The sequence below is a fragment of the Amyelois transitella genome, chromosome 15 (genome assembly GCF_032362555.1).
Source record: "Amyelois transitella isolate CPQ chromosome 15, ilAmyTran1.1, whole genome shotgun sequence".
Lineage (NCBI taxonomy): Eukaryota > Metazoa > Arthropoda > Insecta > Lepidoptera > Pyralidae > Amyelois > Amyelois transitella.
The window spans coordinates 7,160,675-7,188,162 of NC_083518.1; the positions used below are offsets into that span (position 1 = coordinate 7,160,675).

Here is a 27,488-nt window from a genome sequence, read left to right on the forward strand (position 1 = left end):
TGAATGTGGATGAAGCCTCCCCCTCCGGGAAAGAGGCGTGATTTATATATGTATGTATATACATATTTCAGCTTTGTGCCTTTTTTCACGTCAGTAGTCAGCTATTCACTTAGTAGAAACTCATCTAAAGACCCTCAAATATTCGAATTATTGGAATAATAAAGGCATTTCAACTTTAAACAACTCTGTAACCTACTTTGGCAAACTCACGTTCAGAAATCAATTTCGCCACATTCCCCTCAAAGTTAGATAAAGGAAAATGTTGTTACTCTGAAATGTTCTCAAATATAGTAAGTATATTCTGGAAAATTCGTTGTTTTCCCGACTTTTATTGATAACGAATACGGAAAAATCAGGCGAAAAGATAAACTAAGGTGGTAGGAGTGGGGGCGTGTTTTTATTTCCGAACGAAAACTTCGCTGTGGCGGTGATCGCCGGCTTTTGTTTCGACAATTTTTTGTTTGTGGACCACAATAGCGGTAGTTAATCGATTAATGGTTTTGATAGCTAAATAATCTACGTTTATTGATGGAAACGTATCGAAACCTATTACAGTGACCATATTTACTAATAGATTAGAATCGGAAATAAAAGCGCTTTTCGTTTGATGATCCATGGGTACAGGCAGTGCCTTCTAAGAAATCCTTCATCCTCCTGGCTTTTAGTCCTGTTTGCATCCCCACCACTCTGGAAGGGAGCCCGGTATGCCTTTGACCATGGACCCTGGATTAGATGAGTCAGGTTTTTACGCAAAGCTACTCCATCTGATCTCCACAACCTTTGCAGGTAAAACTAACCTGTATTGAATCGATCATAATCACACATCCAGTTTTCTGAATGTGCAAGCTTCCTCACGATGTTTCCTTTCACCGTAAGAGCGGTTAGTATTCAAACTAATGTACTTACATAACATTCAAAATAGTCAATGATACATGGCCGAGGTGGGTGGGATTCGAACCTGTTCCTTTCTGCGCATCATTTTAAACGGGAACCTTACCGATTTGACCACCAAAACTCCAAAGGAGAAAAAAATTACCTATCTTAGAAATTAATATTGTAGGATCTCTAGGCCCAAAAAAAAATCAGGAAATCCTCGTATAAAACAAATAATCCTTAAGACACGTGATGATTAACACAAGAATTATGAAGAAACATTAGCCAGAAAACGCCGAATGTGTAACACATAAATATAAAAACAGTAGACGCTATACAAATATTTACAAATGCTCCTTTTATTATGAATTTATTATGACATTTTAGAAATAGATTAAACTCTGCGGGGCGTGATACATTTGTATGAAGAGTATAGTAACATAAGATGTTATTTACGTTTAGGGGATTTTGTGGAATGCGAATAAGATAAATTCTTATCGGAGATAAATAGAATTGGGGATAATATCAGTAGTTGTTTACAAACAAGAGGGGGAAATTGTAGTGTTATGATATAATTTATTTATTTCGTGTATACTTCTGTAGAAATGCCGACACGTGTATAGTAATCATTTTGCTTTGTAGTTGTTGTAATAAATTAACAATAAGTTTTAAGTTGAGAAACATTTTTGTTGTGTTGTGTGCTCTAGCTTTCATGTTGCATTAAATAAAGCTTATTTCTTTAGATTTTCCATCTATTTCCGATATATTTATATTTTTTTGATTTAGAAGCTTTAAATTCCTGTAACATTTTACGTAGTTAAGCAGTAAGTGATTCATAAATTATGATACACAGTACTTCTTACTGTCACTCCTGTTAAATAAATTGAGACGTTATTTCTGCCAGACACAACGTCGTCAAAATAGCTCAAAAATTATGTTTAGAACGAGAGTAAAAGAAGTGCAAAATAATGTAAGTCTGTCTATTGTTTTTTATTTTACTTCCACTTAGATAAGCGCAAATAAACATAGAATCCTAATAATGTTACACCTCCACAAAAGAGATCTTCAAAGCGTTTCATATCGATAGAAAACCACTCGACATTCTTATTCTCCTGTGAATATTAGATAGTCTTTGAGAATTGTTTCATATTCTAACAGTACGTCGGTATCATTTCGCTACGAAATCCCTGACTGACTTTTCGGATATTGGCTGAGCGGATCCAAAGTATATCAAAGTGGCGGAAAAGTGATTCTGTTTCGGCGAGCCTAACAAGTGATTTCATTTAAGAAGGGACCTTTCACAATTTCCGGAAATAGAAATTTCCTCGCACGGCTTTTGTGCCTAATCTCAAATCGCTCTTACAAATCAAACGGCCCTGTGGATCGTTGAAGGAAATTCACTTGTGCTAAGAGGGTATCAAAGCCCTCTTTTGTCAAGGATGTATGTGATTGTGATTAAAACATCTTATTCGGGTTAAGCGTTGAATTTTAACTCTAGTAAATGACATTTAGATACTTTCAATATTAAATGTATAATCATGTTTTATATATATATATCACTGATAAGGGTTATATATTTTTTATTAGGTCTACTGCTTCGTTACTCCATTCAAAATGGTATGATACCTACCGCTAGTGTTAAGAGTAGACCTCTGGTGTGATACTAGCTTTCGTATCTTTAATTTTGCTATACGAAGGAACCATTTGCTTCTAATATGGGGGATATTAGAAGCAAATGGTTCCTTCTTTCTTCAGCCGATTGCTCACTGCTGAGCGTCGTGATGTGCCCGATCTCATTCACCATGGTCATAATGACAAAAGGCCAGGTCAAGAGTACCCGATACCGACGAGCATGCATAAAGAGTTATTAATGTGGGTGAAACGAAAGAAGTTCGCAGGGGTCGCAAGTGGAAAGATGAAATCTTTGCCTATGCATGTAGAAATCGAGGCGTGATTTTATATATAGTATAACCATGGTCAGTCATTTAATAGCTGCAACAATGAGTGTTCGACATGAAACTGCAAGGACAGGGTCATTGTTCGAGTCAATTCCAAATGACGCATGTGCTCGTTGTCATGCGAATGATAGGTCCGTGCCAAAATGTGTCGGTAGGCATCCATCACACTTCTAATAGTCAGGTGTAGGGTAGAATATACATACATATAATCACGTCTTTATCTCTTGCGAGGTAGACAGAGCCATCAGTCTTAAAAGGACTGATAGGCCACGTTTAGCTATATGTAATATATACAGGAAATATTTCTTTGTCTTTGTAACGAGTCCTATAGTTTTTAAGACTCTGTTACCTAATTATTTTATTACCTAAGAAGCAGGTATATTATTCAGGTGTTGTACCCAAAAAGTTACAGCCTGAAAAGGATAAAGACGTGATTATATGTGTGTGATATTATGTATGTTATATCCCGTTAATTTCTGTTCACACGCAAATTGCGGGAAATTTTAAAACTCAAGACCCAGTGGTTGGGGCTGTGCGTTGATATGACAGTCAGTCAGTTAGTGTCCTGTTAATATACATCGACTAGCTTTTATGCGGGACTCCGTCCGCACGAATTTATAGTACCACCTGTAAAAGAAAACAGGTCCGCAAGTGCGAATTTAGCGCCGTCTACATAAAATACTGTTTTTTCGCAAATACCACGGGAAGTATAGTATTCACCGGAATGAAAATTATATTATTCTTCATGACTCTTAATTATTTCTTGAAATTTTAAGATAAGTTCAGCAGTTAAAGCCTGAAGAGACAACAAACAAACAAACTAATTTTCACATTTATAATATACTTCACTGTAGTTTTAACCAAAACAAAGAGGTGACAAGGCATTGTCATAATAAACAATTACTTACCGACATTCGAAAATCGTGTCTTTACAATTTATTAAAAACAAAGCGTATATGTATAAATTCACAGTAATATGATTATAAACTGTTTGAGTTAACACGAATATGGGTGAGAACAAACACGTGTCAATTCATTTTACATTGAAATCGCTCGGAATTCCATTAATTATTCTGAACTTACGGAGTAATATGAGGTAATTAACTTTCTACCTTTGATTTATGACAGCGCTTATTTCATAAGGCCCGAGTTTAACGATGTGACAGCAACAGTTCAAAAATGTTTATTTTTAGTACCTACGAATGTCACTGATATAGAATAATTACCGACAAACATCTGTAATGAAAATTTAAAAGAGCGACTGATGGAATTTGACACAGAGGTAGGTACTTCGAGGTGCAATTCCATCATACATCAAGAACTCCACTTGCTACGATCTTGATGCATACTCCTTTGGCTTCATCCTCGTAATAGGTATTTATTGTTGTTCCCATTAGAGTGAACTTCCGGGCAATCGTTTACTCTCGTCTCGCGAGAGCAAAAATAAAAAACCCTTTCATATACAATAAGTACAAGTATATAAATTTTTAATACACTAAATAAAAAATAATGGCACAACATTCACATCAACATAATCGTCGACACAGACAAATAGTTACGAATTTATGTGCATGCGAATGTTGTATTCAACAGACATTCATCGTGTTGCATAAATAGCTTTGCTAAAACTATGCCAGCATAGGCTTAACGAGAATAACATCAAACTATCAATTCCGTTTATATGTAAACTCTAACAATACAGTTGTGAGTCAGATTAAATCGGAATTAAAATGTTGTACTTAAAGTTTAGAAAATTTTTGGTGAGGGAAAATAACGTGAGGTAACCACACAGTTGATGAACGCTTCGTGTATAAATTCAACTTTAGAATTAAACTTAATTTACTTTTAGTATTAGACTTTAGACTTTAAAAAGTGTCACTCACATGTATCAACGGCCTTAACAAATCGCTTAATTAATTACATAACCTAATTAAACCTTTCAAGCCATTCAAGTTAATAACAACACATAATTTATTAGTAGTCCTAACTAGTCAGTAATATAATCCTTACTTGCACCGCGTATCCCCACCCTAAGCAAGCGAGACTGTGGAGTGACACAACACGCGAAGTGCTTAATTAAAATTTCCTCTTAACTAATTGTGTATAAGTTAATCGGATGATAGCCGGTAACAGCTATTTCAGTGGATAATTGGCCGGCATGTGGCGCTGTACCTCGTACTTAAACCTTCATATTAAAACAAAATATCTACAGTACAGATGTGGGTATGCCTACTTTCTTTTTGTGTTGCTTTTCACTCGAATAAAAAAACGTATCATAAGTGATACTACGAACTTGTCATTTTTGAAAATTGACCCACAATATTTAATTTACTACTATTTTACTTGATGTTCAGCCGAAACTTCTAGGTACGAAATTTGGCATGTGTGTAGGGGGTACGTATAAACGAAATACTTAGGTACACAAATTCGGACTAAAAATAACATAGCAGGACAAATCTATCTTACAAATTCTATGTATAATTTTATAAATGCGAAAGTTTCACGTTTGTCTTTTTCACGTAAAATCTTAAAATCGTTATTTCATTTAACTTTGCAGTAATATATTTAAGGAAATATGACAGCCCCTTTTAAATAATCAGTAAAACTTTTATTAAATTTAATGAGAACGAAGTCGCGGACAAGACCTAGTATTTTTATAATCGAAAAACATTCAAAAGTCTATTATTACCCCAAATTAGCGTTAAAGTATATCCGACAGGCAGCCTTTCGCAATTATGATATTAGCATGAATAAATGAACCTTGCTCATTATATGTAAGGCTCTATAATTTGTTATTATACAGTACGAGGTTTATTTAGCTAGCTGAGAAGTTACGTGGGGTGAATCTTGCGGGAAACACCAAACACTCATTTAGTAAAATGCAGCGATGTTTTGCGTAAAGCGATTTATACAAATTAAATAACGCTTAACGTAATTTAAGCAGCTTTTTGGAATATTACCTTTTTAAACTGTTCAATGTCTTTATAATTTAGTACGTTAGGCTATTAATAATATAAATTGGCCATATCAATTTGATTTTGCAAGCTTTAACAGCTAGAAATAATACAGAAATTACGACAAATTACATTTATAGGAACTTTTGAATGAAAGTTGCGATTACTTGTCATCATATAATCTTATCGTATACCTACGTGGGTCCAAAAATAATGTAGTTTCAAAATAACAATTAGCATAAGAAAATGGAAATAGTTCAGCCCTCTTCCCTATAGAGGCTCATGAAAGCATATTTGCCTGGAGAGTACTTATTCAAATTTAAACATCTCGTGTCCTGCTCAAAATGTCGAAAAATATTCAAGGGACGATTCCGTCTCCAAGCGAGAATGAATAGCTTCGAAAGATAAGAAAAACCCTTATAAAGCCCTACGATCACGCGTATTGACTAGAGACTACGTTACGTAATATTATCTGTAAATGGACTTTAAAAGTTGGTTAACATGATCGTACCGTGATCAAAGCGAAGACGTTCCAGTGAAAGTTCACGTAAAAATTCCCCTAACCGATGAACTCTCATCTAAAGATTGACGAATATACTTTTACAAATATCACGTCTGTTTCCCTTACTGGGTGGACGGAACTAAATGGCTTCGTATTCAGGGGTTTTGTTTCCGTTGGAAAATTTTCAGGAAAAAAGCCATTTTATTTCTGATGGTCATTTGAATGTCAGTTATGCTCCAGATTCTATTCCATGTTCGAAAGTTTTAGGGTTCTTTGGATGGATGTTATTTTCCTCTTGGTTTTACAGCTCTTATTTTGAACGTAATTTCTTTATTCACTGTTATAAATCATCGCGAGCGCGATAACCACAAATTACTTTCTTTTGAAACAGCCACTCCTTTGATAACTTATCAAGATTTACAATGATTTTGTTGACGTAAGACAAAATTGATGGGAGTCAGATACAAAATTTAAAAAAAAAACTTAAAGTGGAACAATACACCTGCCACATTATGATTATTATGTTGCTTTCGGTTTGACATCTCAATTTGATTCATAATGTCTAAACTGCGTTATATAATTATCTTTGTAGTACCAGTAGTTTATCTGTTAACAACAAAAATATAACATAAATGTACTTTTAAAATTTAAAAACAAAACTACATGTCACCTTAGGGGGTAGCATAGCAAGCGCGTCACCGTTTTTATCGTGCGATAAATTATAACTGTTTCGCTTTTTATTATGACCTGAAACGGCACAGACGAAAAAAACGTCGTCGCTCTAGCCTTGTAGCCCTGCTGTAAACAAAAAGGAACATCATATATGACAATATGCCATTATCGTAATAAAAATACCTAGTCCAGCTTGTACCTGCTCCAATCACGTTCAACTAGGTGACCTAATTCCTTGTAAAAACTGAAACGCATAGCTCCATCACACTCAGTACAAGAGCAAAATAACGAAAATGTAGAAAACACTTTCTTTACCTCCGTCCGTATTACACACTCCGGATTCATAGGAAATATAAAAGAGAATAATTTAAAATAATAATAATTAATTCCAAATAACATATTTATTGCAAATGTAAATTTTATTAGCGTAAAATTACGAATATGATATTGGTTTCCGATTGCCGAAGATATCAATAACAATTTTATTCATCTTTTTGTTAAATTGCAGAGACTTTAAATGAAACGAAACAGCGAAAAAAAACAGCTGTTTCATAAATTTCCTCCTTCTCTAGTTAATTTTAGTCCAATAAAAAAGAAATAATTTGAAAAAAAATATAGTTTTATTTAATAAATTCTCCACGTGAGATTAATTTTGTACCCGTTTTAATTTATATTATAGCCATGCTAATTAAATCCCGCTGGTTTGCATTCCCGCTAACGAGGTAGGCTCCGTTAAATGAAACGGACAGGCGAGCCATGTCCACCACTATATGATTTCTCTCCGGGTAATGGTATTGCCTTTACGAAGAGAACTATATTGACATTGATACTAACATCATGATTCAAGCTTCATTACTGGTCTGGTAGCGAATTAAAAGCAGTGTGTGCCAGCTGCTTCTCTGCTCGTGCAGGTTGTAAAGTCAATCAAGGTAAAGGTTAATAAACTCGTAATAAATTCGTTTAGGCGATGGGCTAGGAACCTGTCACCAATAGTGACAGGTTGCAGGTCCAGTCTTTACGAGCTTGCTGCATTTATCTCATTTGGCATAAAAACAATATTATATGTATGCGTATCATGATTAAATCAAATAAGTTCTCTTAATGTCGTTAAACTTAAATTTTTGCCTTATTTATTAGGATTTGATAATAACTAAATTTATAAAAACATTACTGTTTCATTGAAATAATTTCACAAAATGAGAAGCTTAAATTGAAATTAGCGCTCGACATGAATATGCAATCAAAGCTGACGTCCAATCCATAATATAAAATTAATACGGATTAATATATCCTACGTTAAAATTTAGCTCAAACTCAGCATTTCATTGTTGGTAATACAATCGGCTTAGTTAATCTATAACCCACAAAATAATTCTTATAAGTCGAACACCACTGAAACGTTATTATAATCTTAAACTTTGCATACCTACCTTATGTTAAATGTATTAAATATTGTGAAAAGAAATGTAACATAATCTAAAAAATAAAAAGCTTGCCCATTTTTATCACATATTGACATCTTTTGCTACAATATTTTTTAATTGTCGACAAACATGGAATATCTAAACCAAGCAAGGCATAGAGTGGGCTGGCGGCTCTACGGTTTAAAAACAAGCATTTGGAAGGCGGAATGTTTATTTTGTTTTGTTTGCGGTGCCCGATCGACTGTTGTGAGCACGATACTGCGCACTCTTAAAACAAATTAAAAAGGCTAACAGTTATGGCACTTCACGCTGTGCTTTGACAGTATAACGATAAAATGTCCTTTACCAGAATGATGCACATTGAAAGCAGAACAACAAGGAACATGATTTATGAAAGGGTTTTTGAAAAAAAAAAGCGGTCTAAAATAACGCAAGTACTTAGTTAAGTTACAAGTTGTTTTAATTTGACATAAAAATTAATAGAAATAAAAGTAGGAAAAGGTAAAATAAAAAAAGATTGTTTGGCTTATTGGTAGAATTGAGATTTAAATAGTGGCAGGTTGCAAACCCATCGTTTAAAAGAATAATCCAAAGTTTATAAGCCTAACCCTAAGTTAGATCTACGTTGTACATTTAATGTTTTCGCGCATTTTTACATGGCTACCATAATTTTAAAGCTCGTGTATTAACTGCTCATATTTATAATTCTCACACAAGGTATATTTCTGTTTCCTTACCATTTTATTTTTTGGAATTTTATTTGTTTGGACACAGGATAATTGACTTCGAAGTCAAACTAATGATGAATGTCAATTGCAGACCGTTGTTTGTCCTACAAAAATAGTAGACTCAATAGTCAAAGTTAATAATTGATATCTAGCAAACCCATAATACTTATCATTATTATAAATCAAAGAACTAAAGATTAAACACATACTTAAATAAATATAAGTATATCACAAAAACATATGGAAGAGAAGTAAGATTGATGATATCTTGACAACAAGTAAGAAAAACACGAGCATATTGGACAAACAACGTGATGGGGCATAATTTTGGGACGAATTTATTTATTTAAGAAAATAGGAGACAGACAATAAGTTCTCTTGTTTTCAAAAGATGTATAAATAAAGCTAATAAAGTGTATCAACATTTCATGAAAACGAGACATAGCGTACAAAGCTCTTATCAAGTCTCTGTCCCTTACGAGATAGAGCACACAGCCTCAAAAAAACTAGAAGACCACATTCATCTGGAGGACTTTATGATGGAAATGAGAATTAGATAGTTACAGGTAAGCAACCTGTCACTATCTGAAGTATCCTTCGCCTAAAATAAACATTTCAAGTGTATTTGCCTTTCCCGTGATTGACTTTTACAATCTGACACACACTATATATTTTCGCTACCACCCCGGTATGGAAACTAAGCCCTAATGAACTAGAAGACAGAAGTGACGCGCCACCCTCCGTCTAGACGCCTACCGCGTCATTAGCGCATGATTCTCATAGTTAGATTACCTGGTGTTGCCAATTGGCGGGTCTTATCTGAATTACGGTAATTGACGGGCAAGTGGCGTAAAAGTGAATCTGAGGTATTTCGGATGGCGGGAAGAGCGGGAATGGAATGGCCCGCGGGACAGATCGATAGCCCGCTCCCCCCACTTCGCGTCCCGCAGTCAAACCACGGATTCTCGAAAGCGGATCACGGATTATGGACTGGACAGATAGGATACCGTGGTAAAAATATAAATGAGAAGTTCGACATAAATAATAATGCAGTGACTCTAAGAAACGGCTACATAGAAATTAATTGATGGTAACGCTAACGCTATAACAATAAATGTCTCTTTATTATTCAACCGTTTTTTTTATTGAAGGAATAAAATATTTTAAACGTTTGAAATAAAACTGTCTCCATCTCGTTTCCATGGATTTCGTAATAGGCGACTAAGGGATATGCTTATAAACTTGGAATTCTTCTTTTAGGTTTAGGTGATGGGCTAGCAACCTGTCACTATTTGAATCTCATTCTATCATTAAGCTAAACAGCTCAACGTGGACTGTCAGTCTTTTTAAGACTGTTGGCTTTGTCTGCCCCGCAAACGATATAGATGTTTTTATTAAAAATGCAATATACAAACGTAAAATATAAAAAATACAATATATATTTTACAATATATACATACACAAAAAAATCATTAAGGCAGAAGCTTTCTGTTCCTGTAAATTTTTATAAAATCCTTCGTGATTCTGTTTGTTCAAGTAAGTAGATGGATTACTTCGCGTTGCTCGCTCGTTGAACCGCAATACGGTTATATTAATATCGAAATAAGATAGTCCAAAAATCTCGTTTATTTCCCGGTCTCGTGGGAATATCCGGACATCATCTCTAAGTTGTTACACTTCATAAATAACTTACATGCGAAATTGAGGCCTTCTAAGCTCAGTAGATTCGGCTGCGAGTGATTTAGTTAGTCATGCATTCAGCAACGCAATAGTCAGATTATATTACTAATACCCCGGCGTCCGCTCGCGTAAAACAAACAATTTCTGTTTCCGTAGAAACTTCCGGAATTTCCCGAACCACATAAGGGATATTATTCTAATATTTAAATTACTTATGTAGGCCCAAGGACTATGCGTTGACTAGTCTATCAGTTAACCAGCATTTTCTTTTTACCTATAGTGTTATTGATTTCACGCAAAAACAATTTCAACGAAGTCAGAAACACTCAGAAACTGTTAAAGATTATGAAATAAATGATGTTTGAACATCAATTGTTTTGATTGACGTTGATATTAATAAACGCGGTCACGATCCTGTTCTAAAGAGTGGCAGAATAATTTGTGTACGTATTTTCTTACTTTTATATATTGTTTGTGTACAAAATAGTCTTAATATTGAAATTATAATGCGCTTTTTTAACAAAAATACCTAGTACAATTAAGAAACAATTGTATGCTTGTATGGATTTTGAAACTGAAGAAGAAAAACTTTGGAAAGATCTACAGTAAAAAGTGACGGTTTGGTTACACTGATATAGTTAACCCTGCAATTACCCAATTTATACTATATATTATACTTTATAATTTATATTACAATACTGCATACCGGTAATTGCTTCGCATGACCTAACTTGCTTCCCCAGGATCAAAGTTACAAGCGGACCCCGGGCTCCACAGATAGAAGAGGATACAAAACTTACATTAGGAGGATCATGATGACAGTTACAAATTGTCGCTTCTATTAGATTAACTTGACAAAAGACGGTCGAGTCATCGCTTAATTATTTACCCACAACCTCGGATGAAAGCGGGCGAATCACAAAGTGCTAAGAGTTATAATTAAACGGTGCCTACTGAAGAAATATTGCCCGGATAAATTCATTCCGCTTTAAACTTTCCTTTTATAACTTGTGTCCATTGAAGACCTTACGACGTTTGAGTATGAATTAATTTTTGTATAAATGTGGTTTTGCGAACTAATTGAAATGCATTCGGTTGTTTGATTGAATTTGTAACATTTAATATCCACTAAAATGACCTAGGTTTAATTTTATGTGAAGACGTGCCCTGTGCCCCAAACTGGTTTAAGAGGCCTACTCGATTTATTTAATACCTTTAGCTAATATTTTATAACTCTGTTCACAAAAACGACACAGACAGGCGTTGGGAAAGTCCCATTTACAATTTTTTTAAGAACGTTTTAAGTGCAACTTTTGGGAATTTTGGGAAATATTTTAGTTCACCCCTACACCACATCACCACATAAGGAAGCTACATGTCAAATTTTAAATGTGACTAGACGCAGTGGTTTAGTTTGTGCGTAGATATGTCAGTCAGTGTCCTCTTTTGTATATAATATACATAAGTACAAGTATATAAATACTTGTACATATCAGTATATAATTTAATAAAAAAAAAATTAAGGAACATATAAGATATTCCAGCATGATTTTGTTGTACTTGTATTATTTCGGTATTACAGCGGCCTGTTGCCAGTATTATTTAATGGTATACTTACCTCTTCACCGAAATGGTACCAGGGGCCTGTTTAAAACTTTTATTGGAATAGTTCAACAGTTCCGCCACGCTCGGATGTTAGCTCCGAATGAATATTGCGTTTTTTACTGCTCTATCCATAGAATTCGGAATAATATAAGACTAAAGAAGTGGTAAAGCGAGTTATGAAAGAAGCGAAACAAGTACGCAAAGATCGTGGCAAGAGAGGAAAGATGTAGTATCTGTCTACTACTTCGGGAAAAAATCGTGAATCGCAACTGTTCAAGTACCCAAACATTACCATCTTATTTGACAGCTTTTGAGAAAGTTTTACACTATATAAGAAAACTCTCAAATACAACAATACAAATTCACACATCATTCCTGTGGATGACATTTCTACTGTCTTATATTATTCCGATCTCTATGACTCTGTGCCTCTGTTTTGTTTCACGCCAACTAAATACCTATGTCTTCATTTTATTATCTTGTAATTCTTCAGATAAAATCGAATTGGAAAATCTTGTTTGTTTTCAGCTATTAATTTAGGAATTTCTAGTTGGATAATTTCTAACTAGACGATTTTTGTACATACTTTCTCTTTCATCATAGCGCTTTTCTAATTACATTCTGAGCCGTATAACCTAAAAATCAAACAAAGAGAATAAAACAATGCTTTTTCGATATAGCAATATTTTTACGGTTGTTTGTCAGCGTGAACTAACTCCGCCTAAATCTATCATGATTCCAGACTGGGTTAGTCAAGTTCTAACATGAGCTGACTCCCGTATGACTTTCGCGAACTTACAGGGGATCCACTCGAGAACCGATATTTATATCAATTAATTGCTTATGAGGTTTAGATGTTGTAATTATATTCTACTTTGTACCTATTAGTCTCTCCTATAAGAAAAAGATCTCTAGTTAGAATAAAGCTACATGATTTTTTGGTCACACAGCTTAGAAGCAGATAGTATGCAATAAAAAAAACATTGTGGAAAGAATGGAATAATAAATGAATTGTATAGTAAAAAATGGCGGCCTTGAATATCCCTGGAAGTGAACATATGAAGTATCAGGAAAACAATCTACTTATATATAAACCTCTTCCGTTAGTGAATGATTGACTGACTAACAGACAACGCACAGGCACACTAGCTCTAGAGACTTGAAATTTGCCATGTAGGTTCCTTATGTGGCTTTGGGGTGAACTAAGAGATTTCCCTAAATTCCCGCGGGATTTGCAATTAAAAGGAGTTTTCATTATACGCAGGCGTCTTCTAGTATGTTTTATATTCAGTAAAAGTGTAGGCACACTATTACTATAGCGTAACATTTCCTTTTGGACTATACTCAACTACATAACAAAAAATCCCAATGTCCGACAGTATAATGACCCATGTATTGTGTTTTGTTAACACATGCCACTCTTTTTTATCTCCTAATGACCCGGCACGTGTCTCCAGGTATAAAATCGGTTAGTTTTGTCCTTTTTTTTGTAAAGATAAACACACAAGCAGCAATCATATGAGAGCGTGTTATCGCGGCAGATGCAAGCTTGCTTAAATTTATTGCCCCAACCTTTTCCAAAAACAATAATTTTTTATTCTTTAATGTTGTTTTTATCAAAGGTTTATGATTGTGCTTCATTTATACACTTAAGGGCTTTAGCAATCATGTTCATATCTGCTTAATACTATTTTTAAGTTAATGATGACACCGACTGAATGCCGTTTTAATGGCATTTTAATAAATTTACTTAATTAAGAGCTACAGTTGGCAGTAAGTTTTAAGTAATGAATTTTCCTACTTAATTGAAAGGATGAACATTTATATATGATACAACATTTCAGATCTTTTTACGTTAACACTTCTATATATTTCAATACTTATAGATAGGTATATTATGTAATACTTATTCTATACCATACATATAAATGGGTGCATATCGCGAAAATCAGTTCTTAAACATTCTAGATTTATAATATCATAAAATCAAAGGCTCTATCTTCACATATTAGTTTTGTCTTCGGGACCAAAAAACCGTTACGTTTCACCCAGGAGTTGAGCGTTACAATAACGGCCATCTGTCGCGGGCCAAATCATACAACAAAAGGTTTTTTGCTCCACTGCCGACGACGGCTGCATCATGGTAAAAACGGGTTGTACACCCGGCTACCTTCTTTCATTTAAATACACAAATTTCAATGTATTAACGACTTTTTCCTTGTTTCAGGATGTGAAACCCAACGTCCGTCCATCAATGTCGGTAACATTGACCTGACCACTGCGGACAATGCGGTCACAGACTTCAAAACCTTTACCTAAGAGAGGAGCTTTGAGCAAAACAACTTTCAAGGCCAGCTCCACGCAAAAACAAATAAAGAAAAAAGTATCCCCGAAAAAAGTTAAAACTGTTACAAGTAAAACTTCAGCTAAAGCTTCTAAAAAGACTTCTCCAAGAGAATGCAAAAATGATGGCAACAGCAGTAAAAATGATAGCGAATCTAGTGCGAGTGAAAAGAGTGACTCGCTGTCCGACAGCCCCAAGGTTAACTCGTCGAAATCAAACTCTGCTCGTAATGATTCACCATCCAAAAAATCCAAGAAAGAACTTAAACAGAAAGAAGAACCGCTTAAAAGTTCAACTGATAAGAAACCCAAGCCAGCAAAGAAATCTGTCAAACCCACGAAAATAAAACATGCGAAAGTTGCTAAATGTATCGACAATGATAACGATGATATAAAGTACAAAATTAATTTAGACATTGTTAAGACAAAAGTTCCAAAATTTTCTAAAGCAAAAACTCTTATTAAAAAAGGCCCAATCGGTAAACAGAAAAAAAAGAATGTGGAAATTTTAAAACTAGAATTTCCTAAAGACGATCAAGGCAAGGAAATTAAATCCGAGAAATATGACACAAAAAAGGAAAATGATGAGGACAAGAAAGGGGTTGATATTAAAGAAGAAATTACATTACCATCAGAAGACGACAAAAATGACACTAAGTTGGAACAAAAAGTTGGTAGTACTATTGTCCCTGGCATTGATACTGGTTCGTCACCAAAAATAACATCACCTTCTTTACCTGATACGCCTAAATCTGAAACTGAACGACCACCAAAGTTTTTTACTTCCTCTAGATCACCGAGAACTGTTGACATTGATGTAAAATGTTGCAAAAATTCAAAAGGAAATTTAAGTGTATCAGAAAGATTTTTATCTATGAAATTAGAAACAAAGACAGAAGAAAGCAACAAAGATAAAAGTGTCAGTAACACTCTCATATCTCAAGGCCCTGATATTGATGTTTATACGTTTACAGAAAAAGTAGATTCACCAAAAAGCATTTTATGTGACTTTCGTAGTCCCATTAACAAAAACGTAGGAAGGGTGAGACCTATAGCGAGAGTCAAGGGTACGATCATTGATAAAAAGACAGATACTGAAAGGAAGAAATATTCTCCACATAGACCTATAGAAGAAGTAGTGAAGCAACTTAAAGCAAATAAACGATCAGAAGAAATCACTTCTGACGATAATTTATTAACATTGACATCATCTTCTCCGAGCAGTGCTACAGTAAATGAAGAAAAAGGCTCAGATGAAATACCAAAACCCATAGTGAGCAAATCATATAAAATGGTAGCAAGAAAATCTAGTATAACTGGGAAACCATTTAGTCCTACCAAATTCTTAGAGCAGGAACATTCTCCGAGTAAAAATGAGAAAACAGATAAGATAAAATCTCCTGGGAAAAAATCGCCTGGTAAAACGAAAAAACCACAGAAGAAGAATACTTTATCGGATGAAGAAATTGATACTTCTAAATTTGCCATAAATATGAAAACATCACACTATACTTCTTCTGACGAAAGTGTAAGCGAATCAAATGATGATAATGACACCAAAGAATCCTCGGAATCAGACACTCCTAAGTCCAAGAAAACCAAAAGTAAGAAATATAAGAAAACTTCAGATTCTAAGACATCTAAAGAACTTAAAGAACTTTCAAAAGATTCTCATGGTGGCATTCGAGAACAAACAATGTTAGCAGGGGAAAAACCTAGTAAGAGAAGACTGAAACTTCTGTCCATGTGGTCAGGCCCTAAAAAGCATAGGATGGCATCGCTTAACGCTATTGCAAAAGTGCACTGTCTATATGAGAATGAAAGTCGAACACATATGGAATTGGGATTGATGAAAACTGTTGACAGACCCATTTTACCAAGTACATCAAAAGCTACTGTTATTAAAAAGAAAGAACCAAAATCGAAAGATATTGAAAAACAGGAAAGTACATCGGAGTCTGAATATGAAAATAGAAAAGATAAAAAAGACGAAAGCTCTGAGAGTTCTGATGACAGTCCACCGCAGAGATCACTTCGAGGCGTTCCGGGCATTAGAAGCGCTGGCAAATATTGGGATCCAAAATCATCAACTTCATCAAGTGAAGATAGTGAAATGGAAACCAAAAAGAAAGTCGTCGATAAAAAGAAAACAACGGTAAAATCTACGACAAAATCGTCGGATTCCGAAAAACCTCCTGCTAAAATGAAAAAGACGGCAGGTGTACCAGTTAAAAAGAAACGAAACAGAAATGAAGTGGTCATGGATTTAAAAGATATGGTGGTTCAAAAGCGAATGGCCAGCTTGAACGCAACAGCTATACTGGCTGCAAGTTATGAAAAACGGTCTCCTAAATCGAATAAAGATGAAACAACTTCAGATTCATGCAGTGATGAATCTTTTTCTCAGAAGCCAAAAAACGGGGTAACTTCCGGCGTTAAGTCGGAAGCAAAACTAGAAGAACCAAAAAAGGAAGTTGATGAGCAAGTGGCTGATCGGAAGCAGAAAGTTGAAGTGATAGTCAATCAGGATACTGACGTCACAATCACTGGAGTGTATTCGACTCATCACGAGGGTTTTTGCACTGCCATGCAGTACCGCATCTCCTCGACGAGTCACACACAGACTACTGCAACGGCAAACTGTGAAAAGGTAAGACTATATAATATTATATAATAATATAACTGTTTCTTAAACAATATTTTTATAAAATACGAAATGGATCTTAAAGCTTAAGTCTTGAAAAAATAAATATATGTATACGCGATTTTATATATCGTAATAGCTATTAGATAAGCTAATAATATATTAAATAACCATGAACTAAAATTGTACACAACGACCGATGATGATTTATACTTTCTCACCTCTAAAGACATCTATCTAAACAGTAAAAGTCAGAAAATTTGTGGTAATATTGCTGCATAACAAAGATGATCCTGCCGGCGCTTCGGGTCTCATTAATACCCGGTAATGAAGTAAGTTCTATGTAAACACGCCTCGGGACCTTATCCCTACATTATCCTTCATCGCTCTACCTTCGCAAATGGAGCAGAGAAAAACGGACCTTTTGCTTTTTGATGAAAATGGTGAATATTGAGTGCAAGAAAGTTATCAATCGGGGTGTAAACGATTTATGCGTGGAAGGAGTACCCATCGTGTTACCCTTGACGGAGATTATATCGTCTGACACGTAAAACCTTATTAATGTTATGTTCAACTCTAGTCTGGGTTTGTAACTGCTTTGGGTACTAATCTAGGAACACTTGGACAAAAATTTGCAAACGTTAACTTTTACGTATTTGTTTCATCGTTGCTTATGACATCCGAAAAATACTCGAAATTTTGTTTATTAAAATAATAACTTTCACTATACTTCATACTAATTTTCACGCTAGGCTTCGCTTAAAGCTTAAAGTAGCCTATGTTACTCCTGAAGATTTTGTCTGTATCTTGCTGAATATCCTTAGAATCGGCCTTGAATTTTTTGTGTGAAAACATTTGATACAAAAACACAAATGTTTCCTCCTTATAATATTAGGTGCCTACAGAAGTATAGATGAAGATTAGGAAAGACAAATCTGTAAAAAACACAAAAGTCGTGCAAGTGCGTGTGGGTGGTCAAGAGAACTCTAAATTGACGAGCTTTCTTGAAAGTTTGACGAATGTGGATAGTACATAGAATTATTTAGGTACATTACAAGTGTAACTTTTAATTTCTGTCTTCCTCCCAGGGAAGAAGCCTGATCATATGTCTTTATATTAATTATTAGTATAGTACGTGTAAAAGGTAACAAATATTGAAGTTGTGATTATTCACCAGGAGGGCTGTTCTCGTGAGGATGGGGCTCGATACACCCCGCTTTCGGCGCTGTCGTCAATGCAGCCTCCAGCAGAGCACTCTCATTCTCATCCGCATCCAGGTGAGTTTAATCTATCTATTTTATGTGCTTCCATGATTTTAAACTATGATCCAAGGTGAGACTGGAGTAGTTTCGTGTAAAAAACTGACTTATCTAATTTAAAATCGTGGTCATCATATATTTTATTTAAATATCCGTTTTTATTTGTATCATGTAGATCGTATTCAAATCCCATAAGAGGACATAAATAATTGCAAACGGTTGACTGGTAGATAATACTTTGAGTATTAGGTTCACCTGTTGTTGCTTTAAGGCTCTAATATTTTATGTAAATCACGTCAAAATATTCAAAAACATACACGAAACATCTTAACTCTAGAGTAGACTCATTGTATCCATTACGTCAGAATGCACTAAATAGGTCAATGTTTCGACAGACGACCTCGCCGCAGGCGCAGGCGCAGGCACAGTTATACTCGTGGTCTCATAAAACTTATACTGTATTTTAAATGAATGTTTTCAACATAATCTTTTCCTGTTTCATACGCATATAAAATTTCTGACCTGTTATTGTGATAGTATCGTAGGTGTCTTGCTATATGGCTTTATGAAAAAAAAATTTCAGAGTGACTATGATTACCTTGCTCAGCGCCTTAAGAATAATATTAAGATTATATATGGTTTTCCTGCTGGAGCTTGAGCAGTGGCAGCTGGCGATCTTTATGTTTTTAGTATATCACTATGGCACTTTAACGTATATAATTTCATATAAGTAGGTATTTCACATTAGAATTTTATAATTTTTTTGATGAAATTGTCTTAGAAATTGGATTTATAATAGGTTGACTAAAGTTTGTATTCCAGTATCGCGGAAAAACTTTTATTTCATTAAAGCATTTTGTTTTTCTTTCTGAACACGCATGTAAAATTTCCAGGAATATTCTTTTTTAAATTCAGTATAATTATGTGGCTTATCTTAAGCCGCAAGCAAGAAAGCAAATGAACATTATAAGATCCTTATTCAAAATTGCCAACGTTAACATCATAACAGACATTGGCAACCCGCCAGACGTATAGATGTCAATGCAGATCTTGGCCTGAGTTTACAAATTAAGAACGATACAGAAATTGACACTTAATCGATGATCCAAACTGACTATAGCAGAGCAGAACGCTCTTTCTTTATTCAGCTAATATTTCAGAAGGTTAGTTCAAGGCCATGGGTTAGCTCTTAGAGGTCAGATGGGAGAACATACTTACCCATTCCTGCAGTCAAAAGTGAATTTATTTTCAAATCATGGCGAACGACGGAGAAGAAACACACTACAATAACAATTTTAAGTGGTCAATAGTCCAACTGAGCAAAGTTGAGGAGTTAACATAACTTAGTAAATATTGAATGACTAAGAATATAACTCAAGAAAAGAAACTTAAAAACTAAGACAATTGGTATTTCTTTGTTAAGAGCGAAATTTGTCTATCTGCTTATCTAAATCATTGCACCTATTTTTATTAAATAACAGATCTAGACAACGACGTAACAGTCTATTTCTGAAGGAGTGCTATTGCTGTATACAATGTAAAATTTTTAAAATACTTGAATATAATTTTTTCTTTCTATATCTTCTACAATTTGTGCCAAATCCGCTCATAATATTATAACGCCTATTAACATAATCTCCCATGTTTTACTCTCATTCACCACTTACTCACTCCTGATCCCTAAAGATTTGTGTGTCTACTTGTGGTTGTCATCTTGTACACATAATGTAAGTGATTGTTATGATCTCATTAATTAGTTTAGCTTTCTTAATTAAGTACTTTTAATCAACATTTATTCTTTACTAAGTGATTAGTATCGTTAATTGAACTATAACAGATATAAATTCACCTCCTCTTAAAATCTTCAATATTTTGTTATTCAAGCATTCTGAAAAAAAGTTTTGTGGATCAATATTAAAGCTGTATTTAATATTTGTGTAGGTAACGAAAATTGTAACGCATTAAATGTCAGGTTTAGAGTACTCAAAACCTACGAATTTGCAGTAGAGCGACAAATGTTGATAAAGCGAAAGAAGCGTCCATGGATTGTATCAAGTGGATAGATGTTGTTTCAGGGAAAGATTAATTTATGACGACCAAAAGCTTATTGAGCCCTAATTTCCCCTTCCCGTTTTGACCATATTCCATATCTTTAATGTAATTCCAATCACTTAATTGTTTAAATCAAACTTGAATTCGACTCAAAGATGCAGACGGAATGTATGCTGGGAAAAGATAACGCAATATTTCTATCTGCTGCCTGCCTGTTATCACCCCGACTTGAGATATTATCCCCACAATATAAAGCTGCTATATTTACCGCATTTTCAACTTGTTATCCAACAGTTTCCAGTGGATTTTCTAATCCTCTCACAGTGTATCGGCTTGAACGTTCGGGCGAAACTTCCAGAATTGTAACAGTTCAATTTAGTTTACTTTTAACTGGCTATACGTGGTTCCGTTCGAAGTTGGACGGTTTGTTGCTGAAACTGACCTTTCATTTTCATGTTACAAGTTAACTTTATTTATTATTTTATTCGTTGCTGCGATAAATGTTTTAAACGTTTTTGTCGGTTGTCATGGTTCGTCGGTTATACCTTCTTTCTTGGAATATTTTTCTCTTTATTAATCCTTTATTTATCTTTTCTAGGGTTTCTGTGTACTTAAAAGGTAAAAACGAGACACTATTACGTAGCCTCCGCTGTTTGATCCATCCGTCCGTATTTCTGTCATCAGGCTGTATCACATAAACCGAGATAACTAGAAGGCTGAAATTGTACGGATTTCCATTGCCGCTTTGAAAACAAATACCAAGAATAAAAAAAAATTAAAATATTAAGGGCGTCCTCATACTTTTTGCTAAATATTAATAACGGAAACATATAGACTAGATACATATATTTGTATAAAAAATATAAATAAATATTTAATGCTAGAAAGGAAATTTTGGTTAAAATATTTTAATATAACAAATAAATAGGTATTTATTTAGGTAATAAACGTAATGATGGTACGGAACCCATCTTGGCCCTAGACCACTTTTTATTTTAATATTTGCCGATGGATTCTATTGGATTTCTTTCTTACATATAGTTAATATTTTCGTAACTAAATATATGTATGTATATTATGTGATATCTTTAAAATGCGATCCTGCACTAATACATATTATATTAAGAACCTTATTACAATGACTTATATTCGTGACAAAATTCATACCTGAATGTTACCTTATTATGCATGTAATTCCTTACCAAAATCTCAAGCATGTGATCGTAATACATTCAGTTTAAGAGTTATAGCCCCTGTAATATAGTCCGGCTATGGCACTGCTCCAAGTGCCATATCCGCTGATATTAAATAGCCTCCACTTATCTAACAACCATACATCTAGAATCCAAATCAGCACTATCTTTGATATTCAATTTAATTCCGTTCAAAACCAAGATGGGACTCTAATTGAATTTTGAAGATACGTGCTTGGCATTTTGTGAAAGGCGTATGTGATTACTGTGGTTAGACCGATTTAGGACACTCATGCGGTCTCCTTGAAAATAGGAGATAGGAATTAGGATCGTCAGTTGTCGAGATGACCAAAAAAGAGCCCATTCCAAGGTGCACAATTTCGAATACTTTCGCGAATCGCGGCCATGTTAGTACTTACCTACTACCTAATAACCCTTTTATGTGATAGTTATAGATAAGTACATTATTTTAATAACTAACTGATGCTCTTGCGGTCAGCGTAACTTTCGTAAAGAAAAACTGATGATAGTAGATTAATAGCGATAAGTGTCTTAAAAAAATTAAAATCAAGTTAACGGGATGACTATCTATTTGTAATTGGCAATCCAAAACATAACAAAAATCTTCAAGTAAAACACATGCGTCTGCATGTATTGTAAAATTTTCACGACTGTTCAACAATTAATTTATCATTTGAAAACTGGTAGTAAGTCTATTTTCAGGCAAGAAATAAAAGAAGTTTCCATGAGCATCTAACTTTAAACAAGATTAATGCTCATACGGAGCGAATTGAAATAAAACGAGTCGCACACGTAACGTTCTCGTCGGATTTATTTAATTTTCATCTCAGCATAATTCCAATTTGAGAGTGAGGCATTTAATTTTCATAGCTTAACGAAATCCTATTTCCACAAAACCCGATTTGAGAATAAGCGCCCGTGACCTACTTGTTAGCTAAGATGAGAAAATAATGAGAAACTACAGCCAACAAAATAAACAGCTTTTATAAAGATTAGAGGGTCGTCTAGTTAAGTGATTAGAATAGATCTATACTTGATTACTTAGTTGTAAATCTAGTGTGGCGTGTAGAGGTTGTTATGTCAAGAACTCATCACAACCATTCTATTTTTTAAAGCATTGTTAAATGAAATTGTCGTTAAGATGTCGCCACATGTGAATTGTATATAAATGTTTTCACCACGCGTTACTTATTTAAGAAAAGGTACACAAAAAGTTGACGGATGTGCAAATATGATGATTTTGAGTACAATTTGATAAGAAATCAACCAGGATAGGTTTAAGTTCTAATTCCTAATTAAATTTAATCTCACAAAAAAATATTTGGGCGTAGTCAAACAACACCAAATATTCCCAAAAAGGGAATCAGCGGACGGTAAAAAAGGAAGTATTTAGAAGGAAATCACTTCATAGCATTAGCTAAAACTTTATAATTAACATGCCTATACAATTCCGGGCAAAGCGAAGAATCACGCAAAGATGAAAAAAAATATTTCTGGTACAAAAATTATATTTGAATCGCGAAATTCGAGTGCCGCGATTTCAATTCCTTAGCGTGTTTGCTTTGAGGATAAATATGTGACATCTTGGAAACGTTTTAAAGCGATATAACCTGTGGATATAACCGTGTTCACCTCGCCTCGGGAAAATAAGGATACACTCTCGTGTCATATTTAATAACGATTCCTTTAGGTTTAAACCTGGTGTTTTCTGGGATTTCGCTTTGGCAAACAATGGCTTGCGCCGCGCAGACTTTGTTATGTAAACGACAAACACCTCATTGTTATTCGCTTTTAGATTGTAAATATAAAATTGTGTCATGATTTTAGTTTTAAAGAGCATACTTAAAAGGGTGAATGCAAGGTGTAAAAGTTAAAATCAAAGTACGTTCAACACATCCTGGTCCCGAGTAACCTAAATCGAGCTTGCATAAGAAACATAAATGCAGATATCGTAGCAATTGGAAATATGTAATTTCTGCCTACACCTCCGGAAAAGAGCAACACTTACTCGATGCACATTCAGTTCTGCCGTCACCTACATCTTTAAATTTTTTCGGAGTCCTATGTTTTAAAGTTCTGGTTCTGTTAGATACGCTAATAATAAACTTAAACTTAACTTTTAAATAAGGTAAAATTCAGTTTAAGCTATACATATATTTATTGTCAACAGTGGCCGAGCTGAGACGTGCGGCGGGGTGCAGTAGTGCCTTCTCGGCGCCTTCGCCCTCGGCACATCATGAACCAGGTTAGTGAAATTTAATGATATAATGATCTACACGTTAAATCTGATGTTTAACAATTATTTGTTTGTTAGCCTTTTTCTTATATCTAAATCACAGGCAGAGTCATAACAACAACATGGGGAAAGTTAGTAAACAGTGCGCAAAACTTTATTAGCAATTAAGTCTTTTATTATCCGATCTCATGTATTTTTCCAACATACTTATATTTTTAACACGTATCCTATCACCTAACCTAACCTAACAAAGAGTATAGGGCAGACAGAGTTCCCCTAGATGGCTTAATAATTGAATTCAGATTAAGATTTGACGACATTAGCCATTGCCTAAAAAAGGAATCAATAAGAAATGAACAAATACGAGTACTCGTATATTAGCTTTTCCCTTCATTTATTATAGCAATCTGCATGGGAAGCAAACAGTATTTTTTCTTCGATACCATGTAAACAAGCTTTCTCTAGATTATTCAAACCCCATTTAAAAAATGTTTAGTTTACAAATTTTCAAAACATTCTGAATAAAAGTGAATTACATAACTGGAATTCCACGAAATGAGATCCGGTAGTGGCCTCGTCGGTCGGGAGTTCTTTCAGTGCCCGGTTAAGTAATTAATTCTTTTGCCGTCTCTCTGAATAAATCAGTTGCCACGTCGTCTATTATAAAAGTTGTCTTTCAATTTAAAAACTGTCTTTGTGCGTAATTTGCTTTAGTAAGGTTACTTTGAGTATGAATTTCCTTTCGCCGTAGTTTCAGTCCGTTTTATTTATGGTGATGTGTTAATATTTATTTTTATAACTAAAAAAAATAAAGCTAGACGACTTTTTGATATAATCTACTGTCTCCTCTAAATCACTCTACATATCATATTTGGCCATGAACAATCAGGATTCATGCAGTTAAATTACCAATACATATTATACTTAATGTTTCTGAACACATACAACTTTTTAACTATGCCTGATATCCATACTATAATATTATAAATGTAAAAGTGCGTTTTTTAAAATACCTATGAAAGTTTGTTTATTTGTCCGTCTTTCACGTCATAACCACTGAAATTTCATAGAAGGACAGGGTACTATTCACGCGGGCGGAGCCTGGGCAAAAACTAGTGAGTAGATAAACACGTGTAGAAAACTAATGATCCTAATGGACCAGAACCGTTATTGAATGCACACAAAGAACTGAATCAGAGGAAAATAAAAGCAAATTCAAAGGCCAAAGAGCCTTAGATTTTGTTTACCTTGTACGGTTACAAGCAATATCCATCAGGAAAATAAAATAATAAAGGAAAGGGGCACACGACCCGCTGTTCTCTAGAGGCGGCACTTTTAGGCAATCCGCATAGGTGTGAACATAGCGGTTGAACTACTATATATAATATATCATAAAAATCGAAATAATATTATAGTCGTAGTTGTTACGATTTCTATTGATTAGTAAGAAATAAAAAAAAAAAACAAAATAAGTTTTAAAAAAAATCGGTGCGATTATTAAAAAAAAAATTAAAAAAATCGAGGCGGTTGACTTAGTAGTACGATTATGTAAGTAAGTACTTACTTATGTTTAATTATTAGAAAGTTCTCTTTCGAAAATTAGTCCATCTACAAACAGGAATGGCGAATATACGTTAGTAATAAATAACAAATATGAAAGCAGTGCTGTATCTTATCTCTCTAGTTCTGACAGATGTAGAGATAGAGAGAAAAATTATGCGATCTTTACCGTTTTCAACGTTAATAAAGTCTCACTGTTACATTTCATCCTGTGTCTATGTTATTTGTATATTGTGATCCAATAAAATCGCAAGCGTGCGGCGGGCCTGCGCATAGTCCCGTGCTGAGCTCCTATTTGCAATAAAGTACCTAGTCCCGTGTGGTCTCACACTAAGAACAAGTTCCACCGAGTTGTTTGCACTTGGCAATGTTAAAACTGGGACTTACACAGTAAACGTTGGGAATTTCTTTGGTCCATGCGACCATCTTATTATAAATCACGGGTTAGATACAAAACTGGTAATTTTTGTAGATTGGTTTTAGTAAATTCACACAGTTGAACAGAATTTTGAATTTCTTGTTTAACGGAACACATACATACATACATTATGGTAACGTCTATATCCCTTGCGCGGTAGACAGAGCCAACAATATTGAAAAGACTGAAAGGCCACGTTCAGGTGTTTAGCTTTATGATAGAATTGAGATTCAAATAGTGACAGGTTGCTACGCGAACCACACGGCAACCGCAAAATTTAACGGTACCTTGAGTTTTAATGTATAACTATGCATATTTACAGTGAAAATAGTGAAAATATTCGGCAATTTTATACAGTGGGCTTGGCCTTACATAGCTAGTACTTAATCGTAGAATAGTGGAAGTAATTGGAAATATTTAATGCACCTTATAATATTTAAGAAATCACAAATCAACTTTCCATTCCTACTGAACTCTTTTTTACGCCAGCTTAATAATTGAAACGTAAAATCTTTTTATTTAAGTACTTACACCAAATAAAGATAAAAATTTGGTTATTCGGGGACTTAATTATGAAAAGAATGTTGTTAAAAAATATTTTCCTTTAACAGGAAACAAGGTAGGTATTTTCGTGGAAAAATCCATTAGAGTCTCGGAATTAACTAATTAAGGAAAAAGATTTCGAAAAATTGTGCTTAAAAGACTTTGTGAAGTCATAAATTAAATACATTTTATTATTTGACAAGAAGCGAGTCTACATATTATTATTAGCGTCTACTTTCAACTTCTTCTTCTTTTTAGTGCCTACCTACATTGAAGTATAGTATTATTTTACAATCTTCGATCAAGTATAAAGAGTACGTTTATGTTTTTAATATTAAATTCTCTGAGTAACTCATATTTATTAGCTATCAAATAAAATTTTACAATTTAACACTGTTGTTATGTTTTTGTTGCAAATTTCTATACCATATTACATTAAGCCTCTATCTTGGAGAGAAAACAGATACTAAATTTTCTCTTGTCTTTTATTGCAAGCTCGTTGGCTAAGAGCATTCTTAACTTGACCTGACCTTACACCAGAACGTCCCCAATTTAGGTGTATGTACAAAAGGGGACAATAACAGACAGATTGGGTAACATACATTTCAACGCACAGCCGAAACTGCTGCTGGTCTTCTGATTTGAAAGGCATTAATGTTCCTTTTGTGGTCTAGGGGTGCACCAAAAGAATATTCCCGAAATTCGTACGGGATCAGAAATTATCGCGAAGTTCACTTTACGTAGGCGGAGCTCATGGCGTACTCTAGTAGCCAATAAAACCCACATAATATTATTGACTTATCAGTCTTTTTGAGACTGTTAG

At 34.4% G+C, this 27,488-nt stretch overlaps 2 protein-coding genes across 2 annotated transcripts in view; one reads left to right on the forward strand and one right to left on the reverse strand.

Annotated features, from left to right (window-relative positions):
* LOC106139518 (uncharacterized) overlaps positions 1 to 27,488 on the reverse strand; it is a 180,660-nt gene that overhangs the window by 69,384 nt on the left and 83,788 nt on the right. The gene's annotated exons all lie outside the window — the stretch shown is intronic.
* The window catches only part of LOC106139699 (uncharacterized), a 170,182-nt gene that overhangs the window by 16,282 nt on the left and 126,412 nt on the right, over positions 1 to 27,488 (forward strand). Inside the window, exons 2-4 of the mRNA XM_060948240.1 lie at positions 14,624 to 17,389; positions 18,561 to 18,660; positions 24,079 to 24,153. Coding sequence (XP_060804223.1) covers positions 14,684 to 17,389; positions 18,561 to 18,660; positions 24,079 to 24,153 — 2,881 coding nt within the window. The 5' untranslated portion in view covers positions 14,624 to 14,683. The remainder of the gene's footprint in view (positions 1 to 14,623; positions 17,390 to 18,560; positions 18,661 to 24,078; positions 24,154 to 27,488) is intronic.